The 24,043-nt window shown below is 50.7% G+C and overlaps 1 protein-coding gene across 1 annotated transcript in view; it reads left to right on the top strand.

Moving 5' to 3' along the window:
- GRID1 (glutamate ionotropic receptor delta type subunit 1) overlaps positions 1–24,043 on the top strand; it is a 684,852-nt gene that overhangs the window by 212,444 nt on the left and 448,365 nt on the right. The window contains exon 4 of the mRNA XM_052640513.1: positions 821–1,026. Within this exon, the coding sequence (XP_052496473.1) occupies positions 821–1,026 (206 nt within the window). The remainder of the gene's footprint in view (positions 1–820; positions 1,027–24,043) is intronic.

The raw sequence follows: 24,043 nt of genomic DNA on the forward strand, positions 1-24,043 counted from the left end.
CCCCTGCTCCCTGGTGGTTTATTCCAGCTCCTCCTGCTCGCCTCCCACCCTGGGCTTTCATTCTGCCCGCTTGGTGACTGCAGGGGAAAGAGCAGCCCTGTCTCCCAGATGCTTCACCAAAATGCCAGGATGGCACCCGGTCCAGGACCATCCCGGACCACCTCCTCACCCCCGATCCAGTCAGGATGTGCAGTTCTCATTGTACTCGGGGGGCAGTCACTTCAGCTGGGAAAAGAGTGGATGAGGAAAGTTTATCTAGGAAAATCAAGTCCCTGGAACAAGACAGTGCCCCAGACGTCAGGGCTGGGGTGTGAGGGTACAGGGTATTCAATTATAAGATTGGGGCAGGGACCGAGATTGGAACCACGCAAGGCCAGGTCAGTCAGTGGCCTTAGCTCATCACTGAGGGTCAAGGAGTCACAGCCCTGGGGAACAGAGCCAGGTGGAGGGACTGTGGGTCATGGGTTACGGACCACCACCACATATAGTAACCAGGACAGGACTGCCAGAACTTTCACTCCTATTGGATGAAAAAAAATAGGGAGAGAAAGGGAAATTCTTCAGGACACTTTTTGGCTCCAGAACCTGTTGGTGGCAGGAAGTGCTCCCTGCGGTGGGAGACACTTACCCAAGGGCTGGATGCTGGTATAGAATGTTGGCATCAAATAGATGCCTTGCATTCCTTTGTCCATTGGTCCAAGGAGGCAGACTTGAGTCCTTGTTCATGGCTTATATGGGGGTAGCGCTGGTGATAGACACCATCCAAGGTCCTTTCCTGCTTAAAGATGGTTCTCTCCCCCTGCTCTTCTCCACTGCTCAGATATCCGCGGGCTCCAAAGCTTTCTGGACCAGGCCTCGAGGATGGGCCTTGACGTCTCTTTACAAAAGGTGGACAAGAACATTAGCCACGTGTTCACCAGCCTCTTCACCACGATGAAGACTGAGGAGCTGAACCGCTACCGAGACACGCTGCGCCGTGCCATCCTGCTGCTGAGCCCGCAGGGGGCACACTCCTTCATCAACGAGGTAGGTGATGGGGCCTGGGGCCCCAGGAGCTCTGCCCAGGGCTCCCTGTGGGGTGACTCAGGTGGGCTGCAGGTGCTGTCTGCTCGGGCATGGCTGGAATGGATGTTGGAACCCCTGGATGCTGGGCCCACAGCTCAGACCACAAAGGTGGAGACCACAGCACAACTTGGCTCCCAACTGGTCCCTGACAAGTGATGCGATGTCTGCCCAGATGCTGAGAGGATTGGGGCAGCTAGTGGGAAGCCTGCTTATAAGTCACTGCCAGGGATTTCTGTGGCAAAACTCAGGCCTTTGTTTGTTGCTGTTTGTTTCCTTTTAAGTTTCCTCTGTTTGTTGACAGGTGTCAGCCTCTAGAGATAAAACAGATTTCCAGCTCTCTGCAGAGGAGGGCTGCTCTTCTCGGGGATGTGTTCACACCTGGACGAGGTGTCGCTTGCATATGCTTGCACATGTGCTCACTTTTTTGGGGCCTGGGATAATCAATGATTTTTTTTCTGAACACCTCTATGAGGGGTTAGGACCTTCTAATGAAGACAGGGCCTGCAAGTGTTTGGGAAGAGACAGCTAGAAATACCCTGTGAGCCAACTGATTGGTGGGACCCGGTGATCTGAAGGCAAAGAAGTGACAGTCTGGAGTTGGACTCCTGCCTCTCTGGCCTGGGTGGGTTTCAGGGCCCAGGCTGGCAGCAGCAGTGGTCTGAAGGAATCAGGGCACTGCCGAACGCTTCCTGCAGCTTTCTTTCTAACCCCAGTCACTTTGTTGGCCCTCTCTGAATGTTAAATGAAGTGAATGGCAGAATTATACTAATTCTACTTGATGTCCTTTGCTTGCTTCTTCTGCTTTCCCCTCTAATTAATTATTACTCAAAATGCTACCTCATGTATCAGGAGCCAGCACGAAGCCCACTGCTGGAGAACTTAAAATTCGGGAATGCTTAATTTCATGCAGTTGGCTGGCCGCCATGCTGCTTTGGGCTAATCAGGCCCCGGATCACCCTGGTGGTCCAGCCAGACTGTGAGGTCTGGGCAGCGTTTGGCATTTTCACCAGAACACATTTCCCTGTATGAAGTGACTCAGGCCAGTCATGGGCAGGCGAGGCTTAGCAGCACTAATGCGTTGGAGGCTTTCTCAGACCGTTCCTACCCGTGTCCTGGCCGGTGTCTGCTCCTAGGAAAGCTTTTCTCTTTGCTGAATTCCATCCGCTCTCAGAGTCTGCTCTGGGCTGGTGTCTGCTAGTGGCGCCAGGCTTCACCCCTCCCTCTTCTCACCAATCCCTTGCCTCTTCTCCTTGCTTGCAAGTAGGAAAAACATGGGTTTTGGAGGTAAAGGACTTTGGAGTCAAGTCCAGCTCCCCCCTCTGGCTCTGTGTGATGATGAGTGATTTGCTTCACCTCTGAAACTTCAGTATCTTTATCAGAAAGTAGGGATGGAGGGGGTGACGGACACAGAGCTTCTCAAGAAGCATCAGGCTTATACAGTGTTCACATTCAGCATTTCCCTTCCAGAGGAGTTAAGCTCCCCACTCTCTTTCTAGGCCCTACAAGGATCTACCACAGAACCAAGATGGGCCTAAAGATAGCATTTCCAAGTGGTTAATTACGCAAACTCCTGCAGGGTTGATGCACATGACTTGGCTTTGGCCGGTCAGCCTCTTGATCCCCCAGACCTTGTTTGCAAAGCCTTTACTTTGCTGGGTGTGCAGAGCTGGGGTTTCCCGGAGAGTGCTGCTCTTAATATTGGGCAAGAATGACAAGGAGGGAGAGATGGCAGGAGTCTGTGGGGGTAGGACAGCCCCTGGGCGTCATGGCCTCCAGCTCCAGCCCCTCAGAGTCGGTCTCCGGTGCCATATACCTGCTGTCAAGAGGAGGGATTGCCATCATTCCCTGGGTGCCCACCGCAGCCTGGCATCCTGTGTGCCTTCTCTAATCCTCACACTTTGAAAATGAGGCAATTGGAGCTGAAGAAGTTAAATGACTTAAAGTCACACAAGCAGCCATCAGGGTTTAAACAGGACTCAAGTCCAGACTGACCCTCTCCAAAGCCCCTGTATGCCATGCTGCTCTGTATGACTACAGGCACATCTCAGCTTATTACGCTTCCCAGATACTGTGCTTTTTACCAATTGACGGTTTGGGGCAACCCTGTGTTGTCAGATGATAGTATCTTTTAGCGATGAGGTATCTTTTAATTAGAGTATAGACACTGTGTTTTTAGACAGAATGCTATTGCAGACAATAGGACACAGTACGGTGTAAATGTAACTTTTATATATCTGGAGAAACGAAAAATTTGTGTGACTCACCTTATTGCACTACGTGCTTTATTGAGGGGATCCTGACACTGAATCCATGCTATACAGAAAATACAAGCGTAGACGTTACTGTATTGGGTAAAACTCAGCTGTGCTGGTTTCATGGGGGAAGGTATAGTTCAGTTGCCTCTGTCTGGGGTCTGGTGGAAGTTCTTAGGGCGCTTATGCTCAAAGAATTTTAGCGCATCTACTAAGCGTGGCAGAGGAAGGAGTCTGGACTGTGGAGGTGAACGTGACCTGAGTGGCTGGCTAGCTTAGCAGGTCCCTTAAGAGAGACTTGATGATGCCAGTCCTGGAACAAAACCTTTATTCCCTGCTCCCAGGCATTGCTTGGGCTTTTTACTCTGCTTCAAGCAGAGTAACCCAGCCTCTTCTTTGTGGTGACAAGGACAGAGGATGTTCACAAGGGTGTCCCACTGCCAGGGCACGTCCTGAATTTTACAAAAGATAAAACGTTGGTGTGGGAAAGTCAATGGCCTGACCACCCTCACCCTGTTGATGACGTGTTGGTATCAGACAGTCAGGGATGGACCAGTTACAGTGGGGGTGGGTGGTGTGGCCCTCCCAGCGGTAAGTCCTTACCTTCCCTGCTCAGAGCCTGGCTGATGGGAGTAAGGGAGGACAGGGTTCTGTTTGACTCCTTCACATTTTGCTACATGTGAATCTGTCAGGTGGACTGGCGTCTTCACGGTCGTAAATGTCAAATTCTACATGACATGGACATGGCTGTCCGGGCCCTGCCAGGCTGTTCGTATGCTATGCTGGGAGCCACTTCCCTGTCCAGCGTCCAGGCACACTCAGTCCCTGCGAGGGGTTTGGCCTGGGAGCCCGTGCACTGCTGGCCCATCTGTGATTCCACTTGCAAGGGGCTACCTTGACCAGGGTCTGTGAGCTTGGGGAATCTAGCGGCGGGTGAGTCGTCAAGTGCTGTAGGCCAAGGCACTGGAGTCTGCTTGTGGGGCCCTGTGGGCTCATATAACAGGCCCTACCCCTGATGGCTTGAGTGGTAAAGAATCTGCCTGCAGTCCAGGAGATGGGAGACCTGGGTTGGATCCCTGGGTCAGGAAGATCCCCTGAAGGAGGGCATGGCAACCCACTCAAGTATTCTCCTGGAAAGTCCCATGGACAGAGGAGCCTGGTGGGGTGCAGGCCATGGGTCCGGGCCACAAAGAGTCAGATATGACTAGGCACACATGCATCTCAAGTTTCCCTCAGCTTTTATCTCTAAGTGCTGTATCCACCTTTCCCCCTCTGAGATCTCTTTTTTTTAAAAAAAAATCACAGTCTTAACAATTACCGCATCAGTGCCTTAAGGCTCTCCTTGGGGAGACTAGGCTCAGAGGTGACAGAACTCTGGCCTCCCGGTTCCAGACCTGGAGACCCCTGTGAGGCTGCCCTGGGTGGGCAGTGAGGACCCAGGTCATGGAGGGGAGCTTTCTGTGGGCTCAGCACTGGGGCTCCCTTAGTGAGCGGAGGTGGCACCTCCCAGTCATCCCAACTGGGGACTGAGCTGGACTCACTGTGAGCCTCAGTTCTTCTCCAGACCGTTGCCTGCTGAGCCAGAATTCTGGAGGATGGTGACAGTAATCTCTGATGCTATACTCAGTGTAACCTGTCAGCCCAAGCCACCAGCCAGGGAAGGCTGTGGCAGTCCTGAAGTAATCCAGGTGACAGCTGCTGAGAGGGGCTGAGGGTAGGGATCTTGTTCCTGGCCACTGGAGCCCTCCCCTCTGCTCAGAAGTTCCTTCTCTCTCTCTCTCTCTCTCTCTGTTTCACAAACAGATGAAATATTTTAATAGCTTTCATTTAATTCATTTGTGAAATCCCCCCAAACTGGTATTTTGATTAGAGTTGCTTTGGATTTCTAGATTAATTTTGGAAGAAATGGTAACTTTACAATACTTCTTATTGAATAACATGTATTTCTTCATTTTTTTTGAAGCTTTCTTTAAGGTCCTTCAGTGAGCTTTTGTAGTTTAAATTCAATTTGTGTACTTATTAGAATATATGTTTCACAGTGTAAAATGTTTGAAAACGGCTGGAATAAGGAGTTAATTAGGAGTTAAAAGAGCACATTTAGTTTATATACAAAGGAGTAATAATTCCATGACCTTGGACGTATTAATTTTTTGGATACCGCTCTCTCTCTGCTGCAAACTTGTGTTTAGGAAAGGAGTCCCTTCTGTCATTTGTCTAGCATTGAACGAGTCTGATGCTGGGCCAAGTTGTGTGTGTGTTAGTTGCTCAGTCGTGTCTGACTCTTTGCCACCCCATGGATTGTGGCCCACCGGGCTCTTCTGTCCATGGAATTCTCCAGGTAAGAATACTGGACTTGGTTAACATTTCCTTTTCCAGGCCAGGTTCTGTGGTGGGTACTAAAGCCGCTGTCTCTGCTCTCATGGGTCCCCCAGCTTGGTGGGGAGGACAGAGGTGTTAACAGCCCCCTTCACCTATAAAAAGCAGAGGTGTGGACCAGGTTCTGTGAGAGCTCTGAGGTTGGAGCTATGCCCTCTGGTCCAGGAGAAGTGGAGTGGTCAGGGGGCTAGGGCCTCTCTGGAGTGAGGGACACTGGGTCTGGATCTCTAGGAATGAAATCTCATTAGTTTCATGGTCAAGGTGAGGCTGGAGACAGGGCTCTGGAGAGCCCCAGTGTCTTCAGGGTCACATGTGTGGCGTGGTTGCAGCAGTGGGCAGGGAGTGGTGAGGCTGAGGCTGAGATGGCGACAGGAAGGGGCTCCCTAGTCCAGGGGCGGGAAATCTGAGCTTCAGGACTGCTTTGTTCTTGGGGTCCTTTCCAGGGTTTTCAAGGTCAGTGGCTATAGTGGCCGCTATAACCTTAGCCCCCGTTCTGTTGGGGGATGTGAATGTCTTACTGTTGTTTCTTCTCCAGGTCAGGTTTGACGCAGAGCACTCCAGTCCACAGTCCATTTTGGCCCTGGGCTTCATCTCATCTTCTTGGAGGAGATTCTATCCATCCGTGTGTCAGTATCCGTGTGTCCGGGTGTCCATCTGTCCGTCCACCTGTCCATGCATCCGTGAGTCCTTCCATCCATCTGTCTGTCTATCCACACAGTCATCTATCCGTCCAGTACAGATTGGGTGTCTGCTATGGACCAGGAACCATATCAAGTACTAGCTGGAAACACACTGACGCACCTTCTCCTGGAGACCTGCCATAACACTGTGGCTACTTTGTGGCAGTGGTCCTGCTGGGCGTGTGCGCTGGTGACTGAGGGGCGCCTCAGGGCTCTCTTCCACCAGGGCGTCCTCTGGGTGTGCGTGGGGGACTCCAGGACTTCGTCCTTCCAGCTCTCATCCATCGTTTCTCTGCTTCTGTTTGTAACTGTACTGGGGCTCCCTCTTTCTGTTTCTATCCTCTTTCTTTCTCTCTTCTCCCTCCCTGTCTCTTTTGTTTTACTGGGAAGAGTAGAAACATTAAGCGATCTTGAGCATTTATGGATAAGAATTGCCCCTGCTTGCTCACAGTTCCTGAGGCAGGCACTGTACGCTGTCCACGCCCTGCCGTCCACGCACTGTCCAGCTCTGTGGGGCCTGTTCCTCCCACGGGAGTGTGGCCTCCTCAAGGGCAGGGACTGAGTGTGTCCACTGTTTTATCTTCCGAGAGCAGCACAGTCTTGGCTCACAGTGGCTGTTGAGGGAATGACCGAATGGATATTTTATATTTCCTACCTTCGGTAGAAAGCTGTGTTTTGTTTTTTTTGTACGTGCCTCAGTTGCCTATTTTGGGCTGGTCCTCAAGTCCTTGGCCAGCTCATCCGCAAGGGCTTTGATCTTAAAACTTCTGCTTTTGGGAAGGCTTAAGTTTGCTTCACAATACTGCCTTGGCCTGGTCTTGGTTCCTTGGTCAGCGAATGGCATAGACTGTAACCTGTGGGTGGCACGTGGTACCCCAGGAAAGAGTGGAGTGCAGGGAGGCGAGTGGTTCAGGAGAGGCCTGGCAATAAGTAACAGTGCAGACAGGTTGGACGATTGGACACACACACACACACACACACACACGGACACGGGCTGATAGAGCGATAATAGCCAACCAGCCACATACACGGGTACGAGCAGACCCTCAGACTAACTAGCAAGAGGCACTGACCTGGGCACATAGGCAAGTGCGCACACATGCACACACACACACACACACACATCCTGAAAGGCATTGCTGGTGGCAGAGCAGTCTGGGGAAGGCACTGAAACGCTGGGAGAGAAGCAGCTGCGCTCAGTGACGGTTGCAGCTGATGGCATTTGCCTTTGCTGTTAACATGATCTCTGTAGCCTCCTTCTGCAGTGAGAAGGATGGGAGAAAGGACAGCGAGCCGAATAGCCTGTTGGTGGGACAGCTCCCCATGGCTCTGGGAGTGGTGACTGTCTTTCTCCCTGGCTGAGAGGAGGAGGTGAATGTGAAGGGACAATGGTGGACAGCCCCACTTCCAACATCCCTCCCCACCCCGCACTGGACTGGCTTCCCAGGCAGCGAGTGTGGCTGGAGGCCAATTTAATCTTTACTAGGAGCACAGTCTAGCTGGGAAAGATCGAAGGCGGGGAGAGAAGGGGACGACAGAGGATGAGATGGCTGGATGGCATCACCGACTCGATGGACATGAGTTTGAGCAAGCTCCGGGAGTTGGTGATGGACAGGGAGGCCTGGTGTGCTGCACTCAGACGTGACTGAGTGACTGAGCTGAGAAGCACAGTCAGGGTTAATGCCTGGCTTCGAATCAATTGCTTCTCAGAGTTTGCTGCAGTGAGTGAGTTTGTACCCACAATTTGAATATAAAGATGGCACTTTTTAATACATTCATAGCAAAGGTAAATTAAATAATTGTGGCGTTCTGTTGTCCCACATGATATATGCAAATATTTCTTACTCCAACGTGCTAAATCTTCAGCAGATGACTTTATCACTCAGAGCTAGGATAATTCTGTGCCATTTAAGTATCACTTATCAGAATGTTTAAAATTACTAATTAATTATAGAAGATTAATTTTTAAATGTGGCCCCGCATTTGCATTTAATTATATCCCACTGTTTACGGATTTTAAAGCCTTCATACTGTACCTAAAGGGCAATGAGTCTGAGAAATTCCTTTTTTTTTTTTCCTTAGAAATTCTTAGAAATGAGCTCAGGAGGAAGAGATATTTGGTAGAGATATTCTGGCAGGTTTGGAGCTCAGTGATGTTCAAAACAGCTGGAATTCTTGGCTTGGCCAAGACAGGGAAGGGCAGAGAGCTGTCCCACCAGGGCCTGTGTCCTGACCACTGTCCCCTCCCTTCTCTGTCCCCACACTCCTCTCATCCTTCCTAAGCCTGTGCATACTGGGAAAGCTGTCCCAGGCCTGCAAGGGCCTGCAGCATCCCGGGCACCCTGGCATGGCCGCCCCCTGCCCCCCGCCACCATGCTGCGAGCCTTTGTGTAGCTCTCTTCCCAGGAGGCCTAGGAGCCCAGGAGAGCAGGAGCACAGACACATTCATCTTTCTTAATGGCCTTTCCGGGTCCATAAATGATTGTTTTCAAAGGCACGCAGGCACGGTGCACTCCCTTCAGCCCTGACTTCTGTTCCAAGCAAATAATCTCTAGATGCTCAGTTACCCAGTGGACAGAGTAAACACAATCTGAACGTTCAGGCCAAGCAGGAGCATCTGAGTAAGAGACTGTTTTGAAAGAATTTAATGTTTGGTTTTTAAATTTCAAAGGGCCATCCAAACCCTCATCCAGGGAAATGCTTGAATGATGCTGGACGTTCTGGAGTTTGTTTTCTGTTTGAGTGCTGTTTCTATTGTTATGCCCAAAGTCCGAGTCCCCAAAACTGAGAGAATAAGACGTCCACAGCAATGCGAAAGCATGAAGGGGTTTATTGCCAGCTCGAGTTAGGGCCCAGGTCTCATCCAGCACAGTGGAATCCGACAAGAGCCCCGAGCTCTGAATCACATCTACTTTTATACAGACGGTTCTTTGTTCCTGTAACAGCATAGCTGATTGGTTAAACCATACACGCGCGCAGGACTTTTAACCTCGCATCCCTATCCAGATTGGCTCAGGTCTGGAGCGGGCAGGTGGGGGGGGGGAGGCTACAGGGATTTTTTTCTGATTGGTCGAGCTACACTGCCTGCGGGAGTTCCCAGTGCCTCAGCTTTCCTAGAGACTAAACCTCAGGCCTAGCCTGCCCCTTAGAGCCTTTCCCGGCTTCAGTTTGGTCCTAACACTATCTCAAGTTACATGTTGAATCTGCCACCCCATTCGTGATACTCAGGGAGGCCTTACTCAGCTGTCTGCTCCTTCCTGGGTTGAAGAGAGGGATCTCAAACCTGAAGGGTGGGGCTGGAGACGCCTGGTGTTCTTTTCTTCCTTTGTGGGCCATTACATAGCCAGTCGAGTGTTTCCTCCCTGCAGGAGTCTCTGTGGCTTATTAGCAGGTAGCCCTTGGGACTGGGGAGGCGGCAGGCCTGAGAAATAGGCGTTCACTAAGGGAAGCAGCCTGAAGCAGTGGAATGACTCAATTACCCTTTCTGCTCCGGGAACCCCCAGGGTGCTGAGCCTGGGGAGGTCTCCCCTGAGGTGGCGAGTCAGCCCTTTGTTGGCTGAACGTCTGGGTGGGGAGCCCAGTGGGGAAGAGGCAGCATTTCCTCAGCGCTGCGGGAAGCCAGAGGAAGACTGGAGTGTTTAGAGAGGCAGGGTTGCGGCGAGGTGACTCCGTGGTGTTCATCTCAGAGAAGCTGCCTATGCTGTGTAGCCCACACCTGGCGCCATTGTCTCTGTGCCACCCTATGGAGCCCTCGCTTGGTGCCATCGGGAACTCGATCTCGGTCATCTGCTTTTTCTGTGCTCAAGCTGCCAGTTGGCTTGGAGAAGAGAAGGCCTCTCTATCAGTTAGCTGGTGCAGCGTAACAAACCAGCCCCCAGCTCAGCGTCTTGAAACGATAATGCTCATACTTGCGAGTCTCCTGGTCAGCAGACCGGGGTCAGACACGACTGATCTTGTCTGGGCTTGCTTGTGCATCTGCGGTCAGCTGGCTGTTCAGCTGGGGCTGGCGGGTTGAGATGGTGGTTGGCTGGCTGTGAGTTGTGGTAGTCTGGCACCAGGCTCCGGGTCTCTCATCACCAGTTGCTGGCCCACACTTATTTACGGGGCACAAGCAGAGTTTCACGAGAGCAAACGCAGGTGCTCGGGGCTGCTGGAGGTCTGGGTTCAGACCTGGCGCATCGTGGCTTCTGCCAGCAGGTCAGCCTGGATTTAAGGGCCCGGGGAGGGAGAAGGAAGTGGCAGCCCACTCCAGTGTTCTTGCCTGGAGAATCCCAGGGATGGCGGAGCCTGGTGGGCTGCCGTCTATGGGGTCGCACAGAGTCGGACATGACTGAAGCGACTTAGCAGCAGCAGCAGCAGGAGGGGGCCTTGGGGAAAACTCTTGGGGGAACTGCAAGGCCATGTTGCAAAGGGCATGGACACAGTAAAGGAGGGTGAGTTGGGGCCATTTTGCAGTCTGCTACCATTCCCACGTGGGCTTCCTAGGAGGCAGGTCTGTGTGTGGCAGGGGCCACGTGCCTCCTTCCCCTAACTTTGTTTTGACCTTGCTCGACTTTGGGGTCAGAGTGGCAAGGCAGAGGGTGTGGAACCATGGGAGAAAAAAAAAAAAAGCCTGTATCAAGCTTGCTTATGTGGACCCATGAGCTCACCTAATCTTCTCAGCAATGCTGGAGAGGAAGGGTTGTCACCGTGCTCTGGAGCCCGGGGATTTAGGGATTTTCTAGTGCTTCCACAGGTAGGGTGACAGAGCTGGGATGGGAATTCAGAACTCCTTGACTCACAGCCCAGCTCTCTTCTGCTATATGCCACTGGGAGAGGGAGGAGACTTGCTGCCTCTGACAGATCAAAGGGAAGTCCATTCTCCTCCTAGAATACGTTGAATGGTGGACTCAGTGAGAATCGCCACTGAGGAGCAGGCAGGGTAGGCTTCCAGAAGTGGACTGGATAGCCTCTGAGAGTTATCTGGGGAAGGAGGGCTCCCTCCCTCCCCATCATGGTCCTGTCTCTGCCCACTTACCTGCAGAGAGTGTGAGGGGCTGGACAGGCTGCCCGTGCCTCTCTCCTTGGCACCAGTAAGCATGTCCTCCTAGAGACCCTCTATTCACCAAACAGCCTGAGGGCGTTTGGCCTAACCCTTCTGTAGCGTGGTTAATGGGACACAGAAGAGCTCTGCAAGCAGGTTTGGTCCAGCTTCTGTCCCATTTCCTGTCCCGGCATCTTTCTGAGCTTTGCTTACCTATGTGTGCAAAGGAGTTAATGATACTTGACTCACAGGTTACTCCAGGGATTAAGCATGGGGAATGTTCTGGGATATAGAGCCCCACTTTTCCTCTTTCACAGGGTCTAGCACACGGGTGGCCACCAGAAGGTGTCCAGTAACTAGTGTGTCAATGGGGAGATTGGAGAAGGCAACGGCACCCCACTCCGGTACTCTTGCCTGGAAAATCCCATGGACAGAGGAGCCTGGTAGGCTGCAGTCCATGGGGTCCGCAAAGAGTCAGACAAGACTGAGGGACTTCAATTTCACTTTCACTTTCCACTTTCATGCCTTGGAGAAGGAAATGGCAACCCACTCCAGTGTTCTTGCCTGGTGAATCCCAGGGATGGCGGAGCCTGGTGGGCTGCCATCTATGGGGTCGCACAGAGTCGGACACGACTGAAGCAACTTAGCTGCAATGGGGAGATGGACAAGTCTGAGGAGATGTGAAGCTATGAGGCACTGAGGTGCTGAGAAAAACAACATCTTCTACGACTCTGGGCAAGGTCAACATTCTACATTTTGAAATGTGCTGGTGGTTGACATCAGAGATGCTTATGGGGACCTGCTGCTGGGTCAGTTGGTTGAAGGAGAGGTGTGGGCATGGTTGATGGGCCATTAATAGGTGTGTCTCATACTCATTTCTCAGCTCTTTTCTGTACAAGGTGGCATGGTGTCTTCTTTCCTCTGGTGTGTTACCCACACGTCTTCGGTATCTGCATCCATGAATGATGGCAGGGAGAAAGCAAAGAACAAGGTTTGTGGTCCACGGTTAGAGACATGGAGATTAGGGAGAATGGAGATGCTGGGGGAAATGAATGTGAAGGCGTGAGGGGAAAGAACTAGATACGAGTAGGACATTGAAGGAAATGTCTTCTAGGCGATAACTGTGTGCGTCCCTCAGCCCCACATGTAAAGCCTCAGCACATAGGCAGGCAGGGAGGGAAGGCTTTGGGTTCCTACCATATGAGAGATTCCAGGCCAGAAGCACTTTAATTTCAGTAACAAAAGCCAGGCAGAAGACCTGAAGGTCAGCTCCCTTTTTTCCTCTTCCCTCCATCCCCAACCTAGTCCCCTCTTCTTGGAGGCGTTTAGATGCTCAACTGGGGACATAATGGTGCATCTTCAGGGACTAAGGCTTCTAAGAGCACAGAAGAAGGCGCATTGCCTTTGGAGCAAGTAGACACACAGTGAGATCCCAGCTCAAAATTGATGTCCTCTTTTTGAGCTGTTCACTGGTCTGTTAACTGGGATAGTAATACCTTCCCCGTGTCTTTGGATGGTGTTTGGCTGAGACTGTAGAACCAACCTGGGCCACTGGGGTCAAGGGTGGAAGTGTCAGCGGCTCAGAGGAGCAGTGCTATGACCAATCTTCCAGAAGGATGGCTCCTCATTCCCTCCACATCAGGATGCAAAGCTCTGGGAGCCATGTGGGGAAGACCAGATGCAGGGTACACCCAGAGATGATGGCGAATGGGGCTAGCAGAGAGTGATAAAGCCCTCAGGGGCCTCAGCCAGCTCAGCTGGAATTGAGGACTGCATGCTTGGCCCAGTTCTTGGCTAGAGAGAACGTTGGCATCCATGGGGGTGTGGAGGAGGAGAGGACACCTCAGTGCTCCTGATGGGTCTGATCCTGCCCAGGAGCAGGGCGGGAGCACGAGGGGCACCTCCCATCTGGGCTCTTGCTGGCCCATCCGAGACGCATAGCCCTCGTGGCTTCTCAGAACTGCTGGTTGCTGGGCTGATGGAAGTAGGGAGAGCTGCTGGTGCTTTCTACTCTTGGGATGAGAGGGATTCCTTCAGCAGCCTGTCAGGGGGCCAGCCACCACCAAGGCACCATGGGCCCCTTCCCGCAAAGGGCAGCCAAGTGGGTGCTTTGGGGGAGAAGGATATAGGCCCTACCCCCAAGGAGTGGCCAAGCTTAACTGGAGAGAAAATTCACACTCCAAAAGAGTTATGAGCAAGAGAATGGGTACCCAACTGTGAGACCCTGACTAGAGATGGCACCATGCCTACGTGTGGGGAAGGGTGCCGTGTCCGCTCCTTCCTTGTGACTCTGCGGTAGTCAAATGGGTCCACCCAACTCAGGCAACCACAGGAACCACTCTTGGATAATGCTGTCACATGTTGCTTTCCAAAGGGTGCTCCCTGCATCTGGTCTTCCTTACACAGCTCCCGGAGCTTTGCATCTGGATGTGGAGGGAATGAGGAGCCATCCTTCTGGAAGGCTGTCATAGCACGGCTCCTCTGAGCCACTGACACTTCCACCCTTGACCCCAATAGCCCAGTTGGTCCTACAGTCTCAGCCAAACACCATCCAAAGAATCGCTAAAGTCGTTTGGAATGTCGGCCAGGTATAACACAAATCACAAACCTGCGTGCCCACATCTAGGCAGGGATAGCTAAGCACAGAGCAGGTGGACTGTGAGAAGAGCGGAGAGTAGCGCCTGTGGGCACCTCTTTCCCGGGAAGGGATGCTCAGGCTCCGATAAGGTTCCCACGTGAAGGTCTGCTGCAGCCACTGATTTCTGTGTCTCAAGAGGAGGCAGAAACCTGGACTTCACTGTGAAATCTCTTAATTCTTAAACATTGGCAACGAATTACTAAATTTTTAAGCTCTCTGTTGGCCAACTCTGCCTGTGGCAGGGCTGACAAGACTTGCAGACTGCCGAGTGGCAATGTCTGACGTTGCTTGTATACTGTCAACTTCAGCGTAGTAAAATATGGGCATGGGGTGAAGTGAGCCCACTCTCCTTTCCCTGTACTTTCTCACCAGGAATTGACAGTCATCCTTAGCACAGTGTTTCTGAGTTCCTATTTCCCCCCTGGATCCTCAAGGTACCCCACTTTCTGTGTATCTGTTATTCTTCTTGCCCTTGCTGCTTGCTGCCATGTTTTGCTGACTGGCCTTAGGATCCACAGGAAGTCCTTGGATTTATTATTCATCATTTTTCAAAGTCCATGTTAAATGCTAATTAAGGGTCTGGAGGTCAACTCTTTAGATAGAGGCTCATAGTCTTGGTTTGGCCCCTAACATCACTCCATACTACTGCTGCTAGTTGCTTATCCCAGAGCTGGCAGCGTCCTGTTTGGGGGCCTGGTAGCTCTCCAGGGCCCTGGGGGTTCCTGAATGTGATACTGGGAATTGGTCAATTTCTTCAAAGCCTGGCTAATGTACTTGGTGACTCTCTGAGCTCCTACTCTGCACAGTTCTATCTGAGCACTGGGAGGCAACTGAGAGGTGAGGCTGGTCCCTTCCTGCAAGTGAGACATGGTTTAGGAAAACCTGAGAAGTGAGCCTATAGCTCAAGGCAGTAAATGCATGAGATCTGCTTAGACCAGGCTCCCCTGGGATGCTGCGCCCTCTACGACTCTAGTTCCTCTTCAGGTAACGGTGTGCTCTTCTTGAAGTGGATTAAATGTTAATCGAACAGCTAATATGCATCCGGCTGTTCTAGATACTGGGGTTACAGAAGGACTGAGACACACATGGTCTCTGACTTCAAAGAGCTGACATTCTAGTGGAGGCAGTGGGAAGACACTGAAAAAAAAAATCAATGAATAGCCCGAAGTAATTTGTTAGTGATAACCTCCCGGAAGAAAGATAAGGCAAGGTAAAAAGAGAGTGGTTTGCTGGGACACTAGTTTGGTTGCACTGATCAGAGCTGATGCGTCCAAGGAGGACGATAAGGATGTGATGGAAGCCATTAAGCAAGATCTGACTGAAGAGCAGTTTCAGCGGTTGGAAAGCATGTGCAAAGGTCCTGGGGCTGGAATGAGCTTGGCACACACTGGAGGATCAGTGAGGAGGAGGGTGTGCCTGGTGCAGGGTGAGCCCAGTGAAGGGTTGGGGGGTGGGAGCTGAATGTGGGAAGGGGTCCAGGATCCGAGCACAGAGTGGCCTCTGGAACCACTGAGAGGGCACTGGAGCTGGCATGGGGCTCCTGGTATGGGCCCTTGGTGTGGGAATTAGACAGGCCTCTGCTTCATGTCTTACGAAGCAAATTCACAAGCGTGAGTGTAGCCTTCTGGCAGCCACTGTGTCCGCTTCCTGCAAGGAACAAGTAATCAACCTAAAGAGCTTTGCATTTTATTAATGTGTGTGCATATGGGCCTGCCTTGCTGCTCCAAGGATTCTCCTTCTGGAAAGGCTGAGAGGACATGTTCTTTGCAGAAACATCTTTCCTCTATCCTTCAGCAGGGAATTCAAACCCAACCATGGCTAACCTTTCCTCAGTCACCTGATGAGAGTCAGGCAGGACTACTCCTGAGCCTGTGCAGGCCTCTCCCCTGGTGGCCTCTGCTTGTTTGCACATGTGCCAATATGCACACCGATTTGAACTGCTGTTGTATATTTGTGTGCATATGTGTGGTGGGGTGGGTGGAGGGCAGTGTGCTCTTGGGTCCTTCCTTTGCCTGCCTGCTTCCCCCATCCCACTTCCACTGGGTTCTCCATGTATTCAAACCCCATGGGGACAGTCCAATCAGGGGATGAGGCTATACTCTACGCAGAATGGGAAGCCTCAGAGACAAATAAAAAATGGGGAAAAATACTTTTTCTATATAATGGGGGACACTGTTTGCACATTTAATTCAGTGACCAATTAAAAAAAAATTATGACCTTTTCTTTCTTTGAGGGAGTTGTCCTTTCAAGTCTGGCTAGTTTTAGCTTCCAAAAGAAGGGAAGCAGTGGAATAAGCTAGCCTGGTACCCAGAGGGGCTCCAGAGCCAGGAAGACGATAAACAGGGAGAATTTTGCACTGGGGCTGTGTGTCCCCTTCTAGTTGTTTGGTGTCTCTTCCTATGAGGATGGAACCAGGCCCAGAATGGCTGCCTGCCCCAGGGAAGGCAGAGCAAACACACCCTGGGTTCATTAATCCCTCTCAGTGAACGTACAGGGAATGACCCCGCTTCTTCAACATGGTCAGACAGAGGGGCCTTTCCCAGTGGCAGGTATGACCCTCCTTCAGGTTGGGACACAGTGGGGACATCAGAAAGAACAACGGCTTGGGAGTTACACAGCTGGACTCAGTCTTTTTTTTAAATTAATTTATTTTAATTGGAGGCTGATTACAATATTGTGGTGGTTTTTGCCATACATTGACATGAATCAGCCATGGGTGTACATGTGTCCCCCATCCTGAACCCACCCTTCCACCTCCCTCCCCACCCCATCCCTCTGCTGCTGCTGCTGCTGCTGCTGCTAAGTCGCTTCAGTTGTGTCTGACTCTGTGCGACCCCATGGACAGCAGCCCACCAGGCTCCCCCGTCCCTGGGATTCTCCAGGCAAGAATACTGGAGTGGGTTGCCATTTCCTTCTCCAAAGCATGAAAGTGAAAAGTGAAAGTGAAGTCGCTCAGTCGTGTCCGACTCGTAGCAACCCCATGGACTGCAGCCTACCAGGCTCCTACGTCCATGGGATTTTCCAGGCAAGAGTATTGGAGTGGGGTGCCATTGCCTTCTCCCCCATCCCTCTGGGTTGTCCCAAATCTGTAAAGTGAAAGTGAAAGCTGCTGAGTCGTGTCTGACTCTTTGTGACCACATGGACTATACAGTTCATGGAATTCTCCAGGCCAGAATACTGGAGTGGGTAGCTGTTCCCTTCTCCAGAGAATCTTCCCAACCCAGGGATCAAACCCAGGTCTCCCGCATTGTAGGTGGATTCTTTACCAGCTGAGCCACCAGGGAAGCTCTTTAAATCTGGGGTCACTGGTAAAATAGGGAAATTGATCCCTACCCACCCCTAGAGCTTGATGAAGTTTAAATGAGACAATGTGTGGGAAGCGCCCCGTGTTCCCTGGCCTAGAGCAGGTGATTAGTAAATGACGTCCCCCTGCCCCTTTCATGACACAGGGTCCCTGAGGTCTGACATTCTGCCCAGAGCCAGGCTGTTGTCATGATTCCCACTTTCCGGATGCAGAGACTGAGGCACTGCAGGGTTGCATTCGAGGGGTCTGGGTTCTCCAGTGGAAATTTTCTAAAGCAATTCAGAGTGGGCTTGAGGGAAGAGGAGCCAGAGCAGTTGAAGCGTGCGTGGCCTTTGGAGTTCGTGCATTTGGGGTTAGAATCCCAGCACTGGCTTTGTGGCTGGTGGCTTGAGCAAGTTACAGCTTTGTCTGCTCATCTTTAAGACGGAGATGGTAGCGGGACAGCACCATGAGAATGTGGTGAGAGTCTGACTAGACAGGGCATTTGCAGTTCGTAGCATGGTCCCTGGTGCGTAGCAAGCGCTCCATAAATGTCCCTGGCAGTACTGTGGTGATGCTCCTGCTGATAGTGGTTCAGTTCAGTTCAGTCGCTCAGTCGTGTCTGACTCTTTGCGACCCCATGAATCGCAGCACGCCAGGCCTCCCTGTCCATCACCAACTCCCGGAGTTCACTCAGACTCACGTCCATTGAGTCCGTGATGCCATCCAGCCATCTCATCCTCTGTCATCCCCTTCTCCTCCTGCCCCCAATCCCTCCCAGCATCAGCGTCTTTTCCAATGAGTCAACTCTTCACATGAGGTGGCCAAAGTACTGGAGTTTCAGCTTTAGCATCATTCCTTCCAAAGAAATCCCAGGGTTGATCTCCTTCAGAATGGACTGGTTGGATCTCCTTGCAGTCCAAGGGACACTCTTCTCCAACACCACAGTTCAAAAGCATCAATTCTTTGGCGCTCAGCCTTCTTCACAGTCCGACTCTCACATCCATACGTGACCACAGGAAAAACCATAGCCTGGACTAGGCGGACCTTAGTCGGCAAAGTAATGTCTCTGCTTTTGAATATGCTATCTAGGTTGGTCATAACTTTTCTTCCAAGGAGTAAGCGTCTTTTACTTTCATGGCTGCAGTCACCATCTGCAGTGATTTTGGAGCCCCCCCAAAAATAAAGTCTGCCACTGTTTCCACTGTTTCCCCATCTATTTCCCATGAAGTGATGGGACCGGATGCCATGATCTTACTTTTCTGAATGTTGAGCTTTAAGCCAACTTTTTCGCTCTCCACTTTCACTTTCATCAAGAGGCTTTTTAGCTCCTCTTCACTTTCTGCCATAAGGGTGGTGTCATCTGCATATCTGAGGTGATTGATATTTCTCCCAGCAATCTTGATTCCAGCTTGTGTTTCTTCCAGCCCAGCATTTCTCATGATGTACACTGCATAGAAGTTAAATAAGCAGGGTGACAATATACAGCCTTGACGTACTCCTTTCCTGATTTGGAACCAGTCTGTTGTTCCATGTCCAGTTCTAACTGTTGCTTCCTGACCTGCATACAGATTTCTCAAGAGGCAGGTCAGGTGGTCTGGTATTCCCTTCTCTTTCAGAATTTTCCACAGTTTATTGTGATCCACACAGTCAAAGGCTTTGGTATAGTCAATAAAGCAGAAATAGATGTTTTTCTGGAACTCTCTTGCTTTTTCGATGATCCAGCGGATGTTGGCAATTTGATCTCTGGTTCCTCTGCCTTTTCTAAAACCAGCTTGAACATCAGGGAGTTCACGGTTCACGTATTGCTGAAGCCTGGCTTGGAGAATTTTGAGCATTACTTTCCTAGCGTGTGAGATGAGTGCAATTGTGAGGTAGTTTGAGCATTCTTTGGCATTGCCTTTCTTTGGGATTGGAATGAAAACTGATAGTGGTTATGGGGATGATAGTGATGATGAAGGTGATGGTGGTGATGATGATAACTATGATGATGGTGGTGGTGATAGTGAGGAGGATGAAGGTGATTGTGAAGATGGTAATGATGCTGGTGCTGCTGCTGACGTGAATGGCAGCGCAGTTTGTGCTTCCCATCAGAACTGTAGCCTTTGGTACCACCTTTGTCTTCCTTGGAGACATGAAGTCTCAGCCCAATCACAGTGTCCTCAAAGGTGCTTTTTTTTAAAAAAAATTATTACATTTCTAATTAGTGGGTGGGAGTGAGGTATGGGCAAGCAATCCTTACTGTGTGGGGTTAATGGGGCCTGGGAATTCCAGCCTTGAGGCTGTGGGGTGTGAGTAAATGTTTCAGGGAGATGTTTGAGCAGAAGCATCAGTACACTGGAACATCCTTCTCTGTTCCCTGGTGGGACCAGCACCGCTGTGAGAAGTGGGAGTTGATTTTGGCTGCTGGAAGAAGGATCCATGAACTGTTGACCACAGTGGCTCTGATGTTGGATCTTTGTTCTGGTTATCTATTGCTGTGTGATGAACCGTCCCCAAACTAAGTGGCTTAAAACAAAAATCATGTTATTATCTCTCATGTTTTCCTTGGGTCAGAAATTTGGTAAGGGCTCAGCTGGGCGATTTTTAATTGAAGTCTGTCCTGCTATTCCAGTCAGACAGTGGCCGTGTCAGACACAGGGGAGTGAGGGGAAGGAGAAGCTGGAGGCCGGCAGGGCACCTCTCCTTCTTCACGTGGACCCTGTGAATACACTAGTCTGAGCTTCCTCACGACATGGTGGCCTTAGGGGAGGAGAATTTCTTCCGTGGCAGCTCAGGGCTCTAGCATAAGTGTTCCCGCAAGTCAGGAGGGAGCCTGGACCTGTCTGTTCCCGAGTCCTGGCTGGCTCTAGGGAGAGAGCAGGGCCAGGGTGGGACCCTGCTTCCTGTGGCTTTCGTGGCCTGAACATTCGTGGTCCTATTTGAGAGTAGCTTGAAGGCAACTGATGGGAAAGGATGTTCTTTTGTCAAGGCACAGAATGCAATCAGTCTAAGGGTAGCGCCAGAGCCAGGCTTGTGAGCGGCTGAAGGAGAGGGCCTGACTGGGGTGGAGGCCCAGGGTGGGGCCCTCTTGGTCCACAAGACCTGTAGCATCCCCTCCCTGAGCTGGCCGTACTGTTTCTGCCTTGACCTAGCTTCTGAGAGTCCCTCACTTCTCATGGCTGTTCTTACCTCTTGCAATGAAGGTAAGTGGAGGTCATGAAAGAATGAGACTTGGGAACCTCCCAAGGGTCCCAGAGAGAGCCCTTGAGAAATTCCTCTGCCTAAGGTGCTTGGTTCAGCCAGCGCACGTCCAGGTATGGTGGTCTGTGCCTGGGTGTGTAAGAGATGGGGCTCATATCAGGGTCAGGGGTGCCATGAGCCAGCCTGAAGCCAGGGTGGAGGCATGCTTCCTGGAGGACAGTGGCAGCTGGCAAACAGATGTTCTCCTTGGCATTGCTTCGCCTATGATAAAGGTACTTCTCATCAAAAACTGGTCTTTCCAAGCACAGGCATCACAGAGGTAGAAAATAGTCACATTGAAGGTGATAGTCATGTCCAAACTGGAAATACCTTGACATTAATTATCCTGCTATAATTAAATCTAGTAATCCATCACATTGCTGTTACATAGGGCTCTAGTGAGGATAATGGGACTCTGAAGAATAAAGTTTGTCATTTAAAACCCAGGACCAAAAGACCTGGAATGCTCTCTGTGATTCTGTTTTTTTACCCCTCTTTTTCCCCTAGTGACTTACTCCTCATTGAATAAACATTTGGTGAAAATTGGCACTAAAAATACATGAGTGAGAGCACTGTGCCTGCTTTTCTCAGGGAAGGTAGGCAGTCATCAGCAATATAGGACAGATTTCAGTGTAGGTAGGATTGGGGTGTTCACCAAAGCCAACATAGGGGGTCAAAGAGGGCTTTCTGTGGGAAATAATGTATGCGCTGAGTCTCAAAGGGCAGGCATGGATCAGCCAGGGTGAACAGTGGGGAAAAGACATCCCAGGTGAGGGACCAGCAGGTACAAGAGCTTGAGAGGGAGGCCAGGAAGCTGGAGGGACAGCTTTTTCGGGAACGTACAGTAGACACTTAAAGGAAGAATAGGAGTCAAGGAAGTGAAAAGACTCTGGATACCGTGCCGGGGGCTGGAATCAACCCTGAAGCCATGGGAGCCATCCCAGTGAGGGTGTTGAAAGCTCTGGGTGGATTGGGTGGGGGCCTGGGGCCAGGGAGGAAGGGTGGTGCTAATATTTGGGTGAGCATTGACATAGCCCTGATGAAGGCAGGGATAATTGGGGAAAAGGGAATACTTGTGAGGACTATTTTGGAAGCACAGAACTCAGGATAAGGCTCCAATGCTTAAAAATAAACTTTTAATTTTAGGATAGGTTTTGATGTACAGAAAAAGGGTGAAGATGGCACAGAGAGTTCTCATACACCCCACACCCAGTTCCCCCCCATTATGAGCGTATTTCATCCATGTCACACATTTGTCACAATTAATGAACCATTACCGATGCATCTTTATTAACTAAAGTCCACGCTTTACTCAGACTTCCTGCTGTGCCTTTTCTGCTCTTGGTTCCCGTCCAGGACACCACATTACTTTAGTCATCGTGTCTCCTTAGGTGCCTCTTGGTTGTGACAGTTTATCAGACTTTCCCTGATGTTGATGACCTTAACAGTTTTGAGAAGCACTGGTTGGGTATGATGTGGCGTGTCCCCCAGTTGGGATTTGTCTGATGTTTTCTCATGATCAGGTTGGGGTTATGGATTTAGCGGAGGGCTTCCTAGGAGGCTCAGTGGCAGAGAATCCACCTGCCGAGCAGGAGACATGAGTTCCTTCCCTGGGTCTGAAAGATCCCCTGGAAAAGGAAATGGCAGCCCACTCCAGTATTCTTGCCTGGGAAATCCCATGGGGAAAAGGAGCTTGGCTACAGTCCATGGGGTCCCAAAGAGTCAGACACGAGTTAGCAACTGAACAACAACAAATGGATTTAGGGGAAGAAGAGCACAGAGACAGAGTGCCCTTCCGCTCACATCTCATCCAGGAAGCATGCTGTCAGCATGACTGATCACCATTGACGTTGACCTTGACCACCTGGCTGAGGTTGTGTTGGTCAAGTTTCTTCACCATAGTTATTTTTCGTTTCCCTTTTCCTATACTGTCCTTTTTGGAAAGATGCTGCTGTGTGCAGCCCACACTTAAGGAGTAGGGGGTTGTGCTCCATGTCCTCTTCTGTGAGCCACAGCCCTCGCCGCGTGGTCTGTCTTGCAGCTGCCACGCTCTTCTTTCTATGAAGCAGAGAAGGCCATTCAGTTCAACTTAAGTCAGACCCTCAAGCACTTTTGCATATTGACTTTTGCCGGTGTGTCAGGCCTGGCACTGATCTCCAGAGATGGAAAGATGAGGGAGACACATTCTCAGCCCTTGAGAAGCCTGTCCCTTGTGCGTACCCTCCTGCCATACACAGTCTCCAGCCTCATGGCTTCCAAGACAACCTAAATTTGCTGGAGGTTCCAGCCCTGCCCCTTGCAGCTTCTCTCCCCTGGGGCGCCTCCCTGAAGGCTCTGTTGAGGAGAAGGGAAGAGAGCAGCCTTATTGCTTTGGGGCTTTTGCTTGACAGATTCTGGGGATAGAGACATTGCAGACATGCCTTAGCCTCAACATTGGAGGCTGTCTTTCCAAATACCTGTTTTTTCATGCCACTGTTGTGTTTCTGTGAAATAAAGTTTTGTAAATACTTGCTGATTATAGCCAAGAAGGTGACAACTGCATTTGGTTGACTTTGCTGCCATTTAACCCTGAGCTGTTAGGAGATACACACGTGCTTTAGCCTCTCAGGGTAGCAACCCCCAGGCTCATTTTGACGGGAGCAGCTGGGATGGGGTCAACCCCGTGTTGGGGGTAGCTTGCTCCGTCAGTCCTTTTCGGCAGGTACGTTGGACCTCTGCCCAGGTCAGTAGAGTAGCTAAGCACGTGGGTCTGGAACCATGCTCCTGAGCTGGAATTCTGGCTCCAGCACTTACTAACTGTGGGACCCAAGGTGAATGTCTCCCTTTTCTCACCTGTAAAGTGCAGGTAATGTTATTACCTACCTCCTAGATGGCTGTCAAGATTTAAAGAGTTAATGCATGTAAATAGGTGCCTAGCACAGGGCAGATCTTTACCTAGGAAGTGTTGGCTGTTAAAATTTCGCTCCCAGGCAGGAGAGACTTGTGTCTTTGTGAGTGAAACAATGGACTTGGGGTTCTCGTTTACTTATTTATTTTATCTGCTTAAAAATGTTTTAACATGACCAATAAAATTTATTAAACATATTTACATATATTCACATATTCTTTCATAGTTGAGTACAAAAGTAGACATCTACAGTTTCAAAATTTTCACCTGAAGTCTTTCTTTCTGTGCTGGGGAGAGTAATAGACTTTACTGTGAGATGAATAAGGGGCTAAGTTTCTTTGTGTGACTCATTCTAAATATGGCTGACATAGTAAGTAAGTCAGAGGTACTATCACTGGAGACTAGTGTTTCCTTCATTGGTATCCAAGTATCACTGGTGGCGCCCCATGTCCCAGTCTCTGTGTTGAGTCACTTTAGGAAAAGAAAACACCAGGAAACATAACATGTGCTTAACAATTCTTTACTGAATCCTTTGAAGACTGTCAGAAGATCCAGTTCATAGCTCACGGTAACACGTCTTAGAATCCTCGTCCTCTTTCTCTCTCCCGCTTTGTCT

Source organism: Budorcas taxicolor, chromosome 5 (genome assembly GCF_023091745.1).
Source record: "Budorcas taxicolor isolate Tak-1 chromosome 5, Takin1.1, whole genome shotgun sequence".
Taxonomy (NCBI): domain Eukaryota; kingdom Metazoa; phylum Chordata; class Mammalia; order Artiodactyla; family Bovidae; genus Budorcas; species Budorcas taxicolor.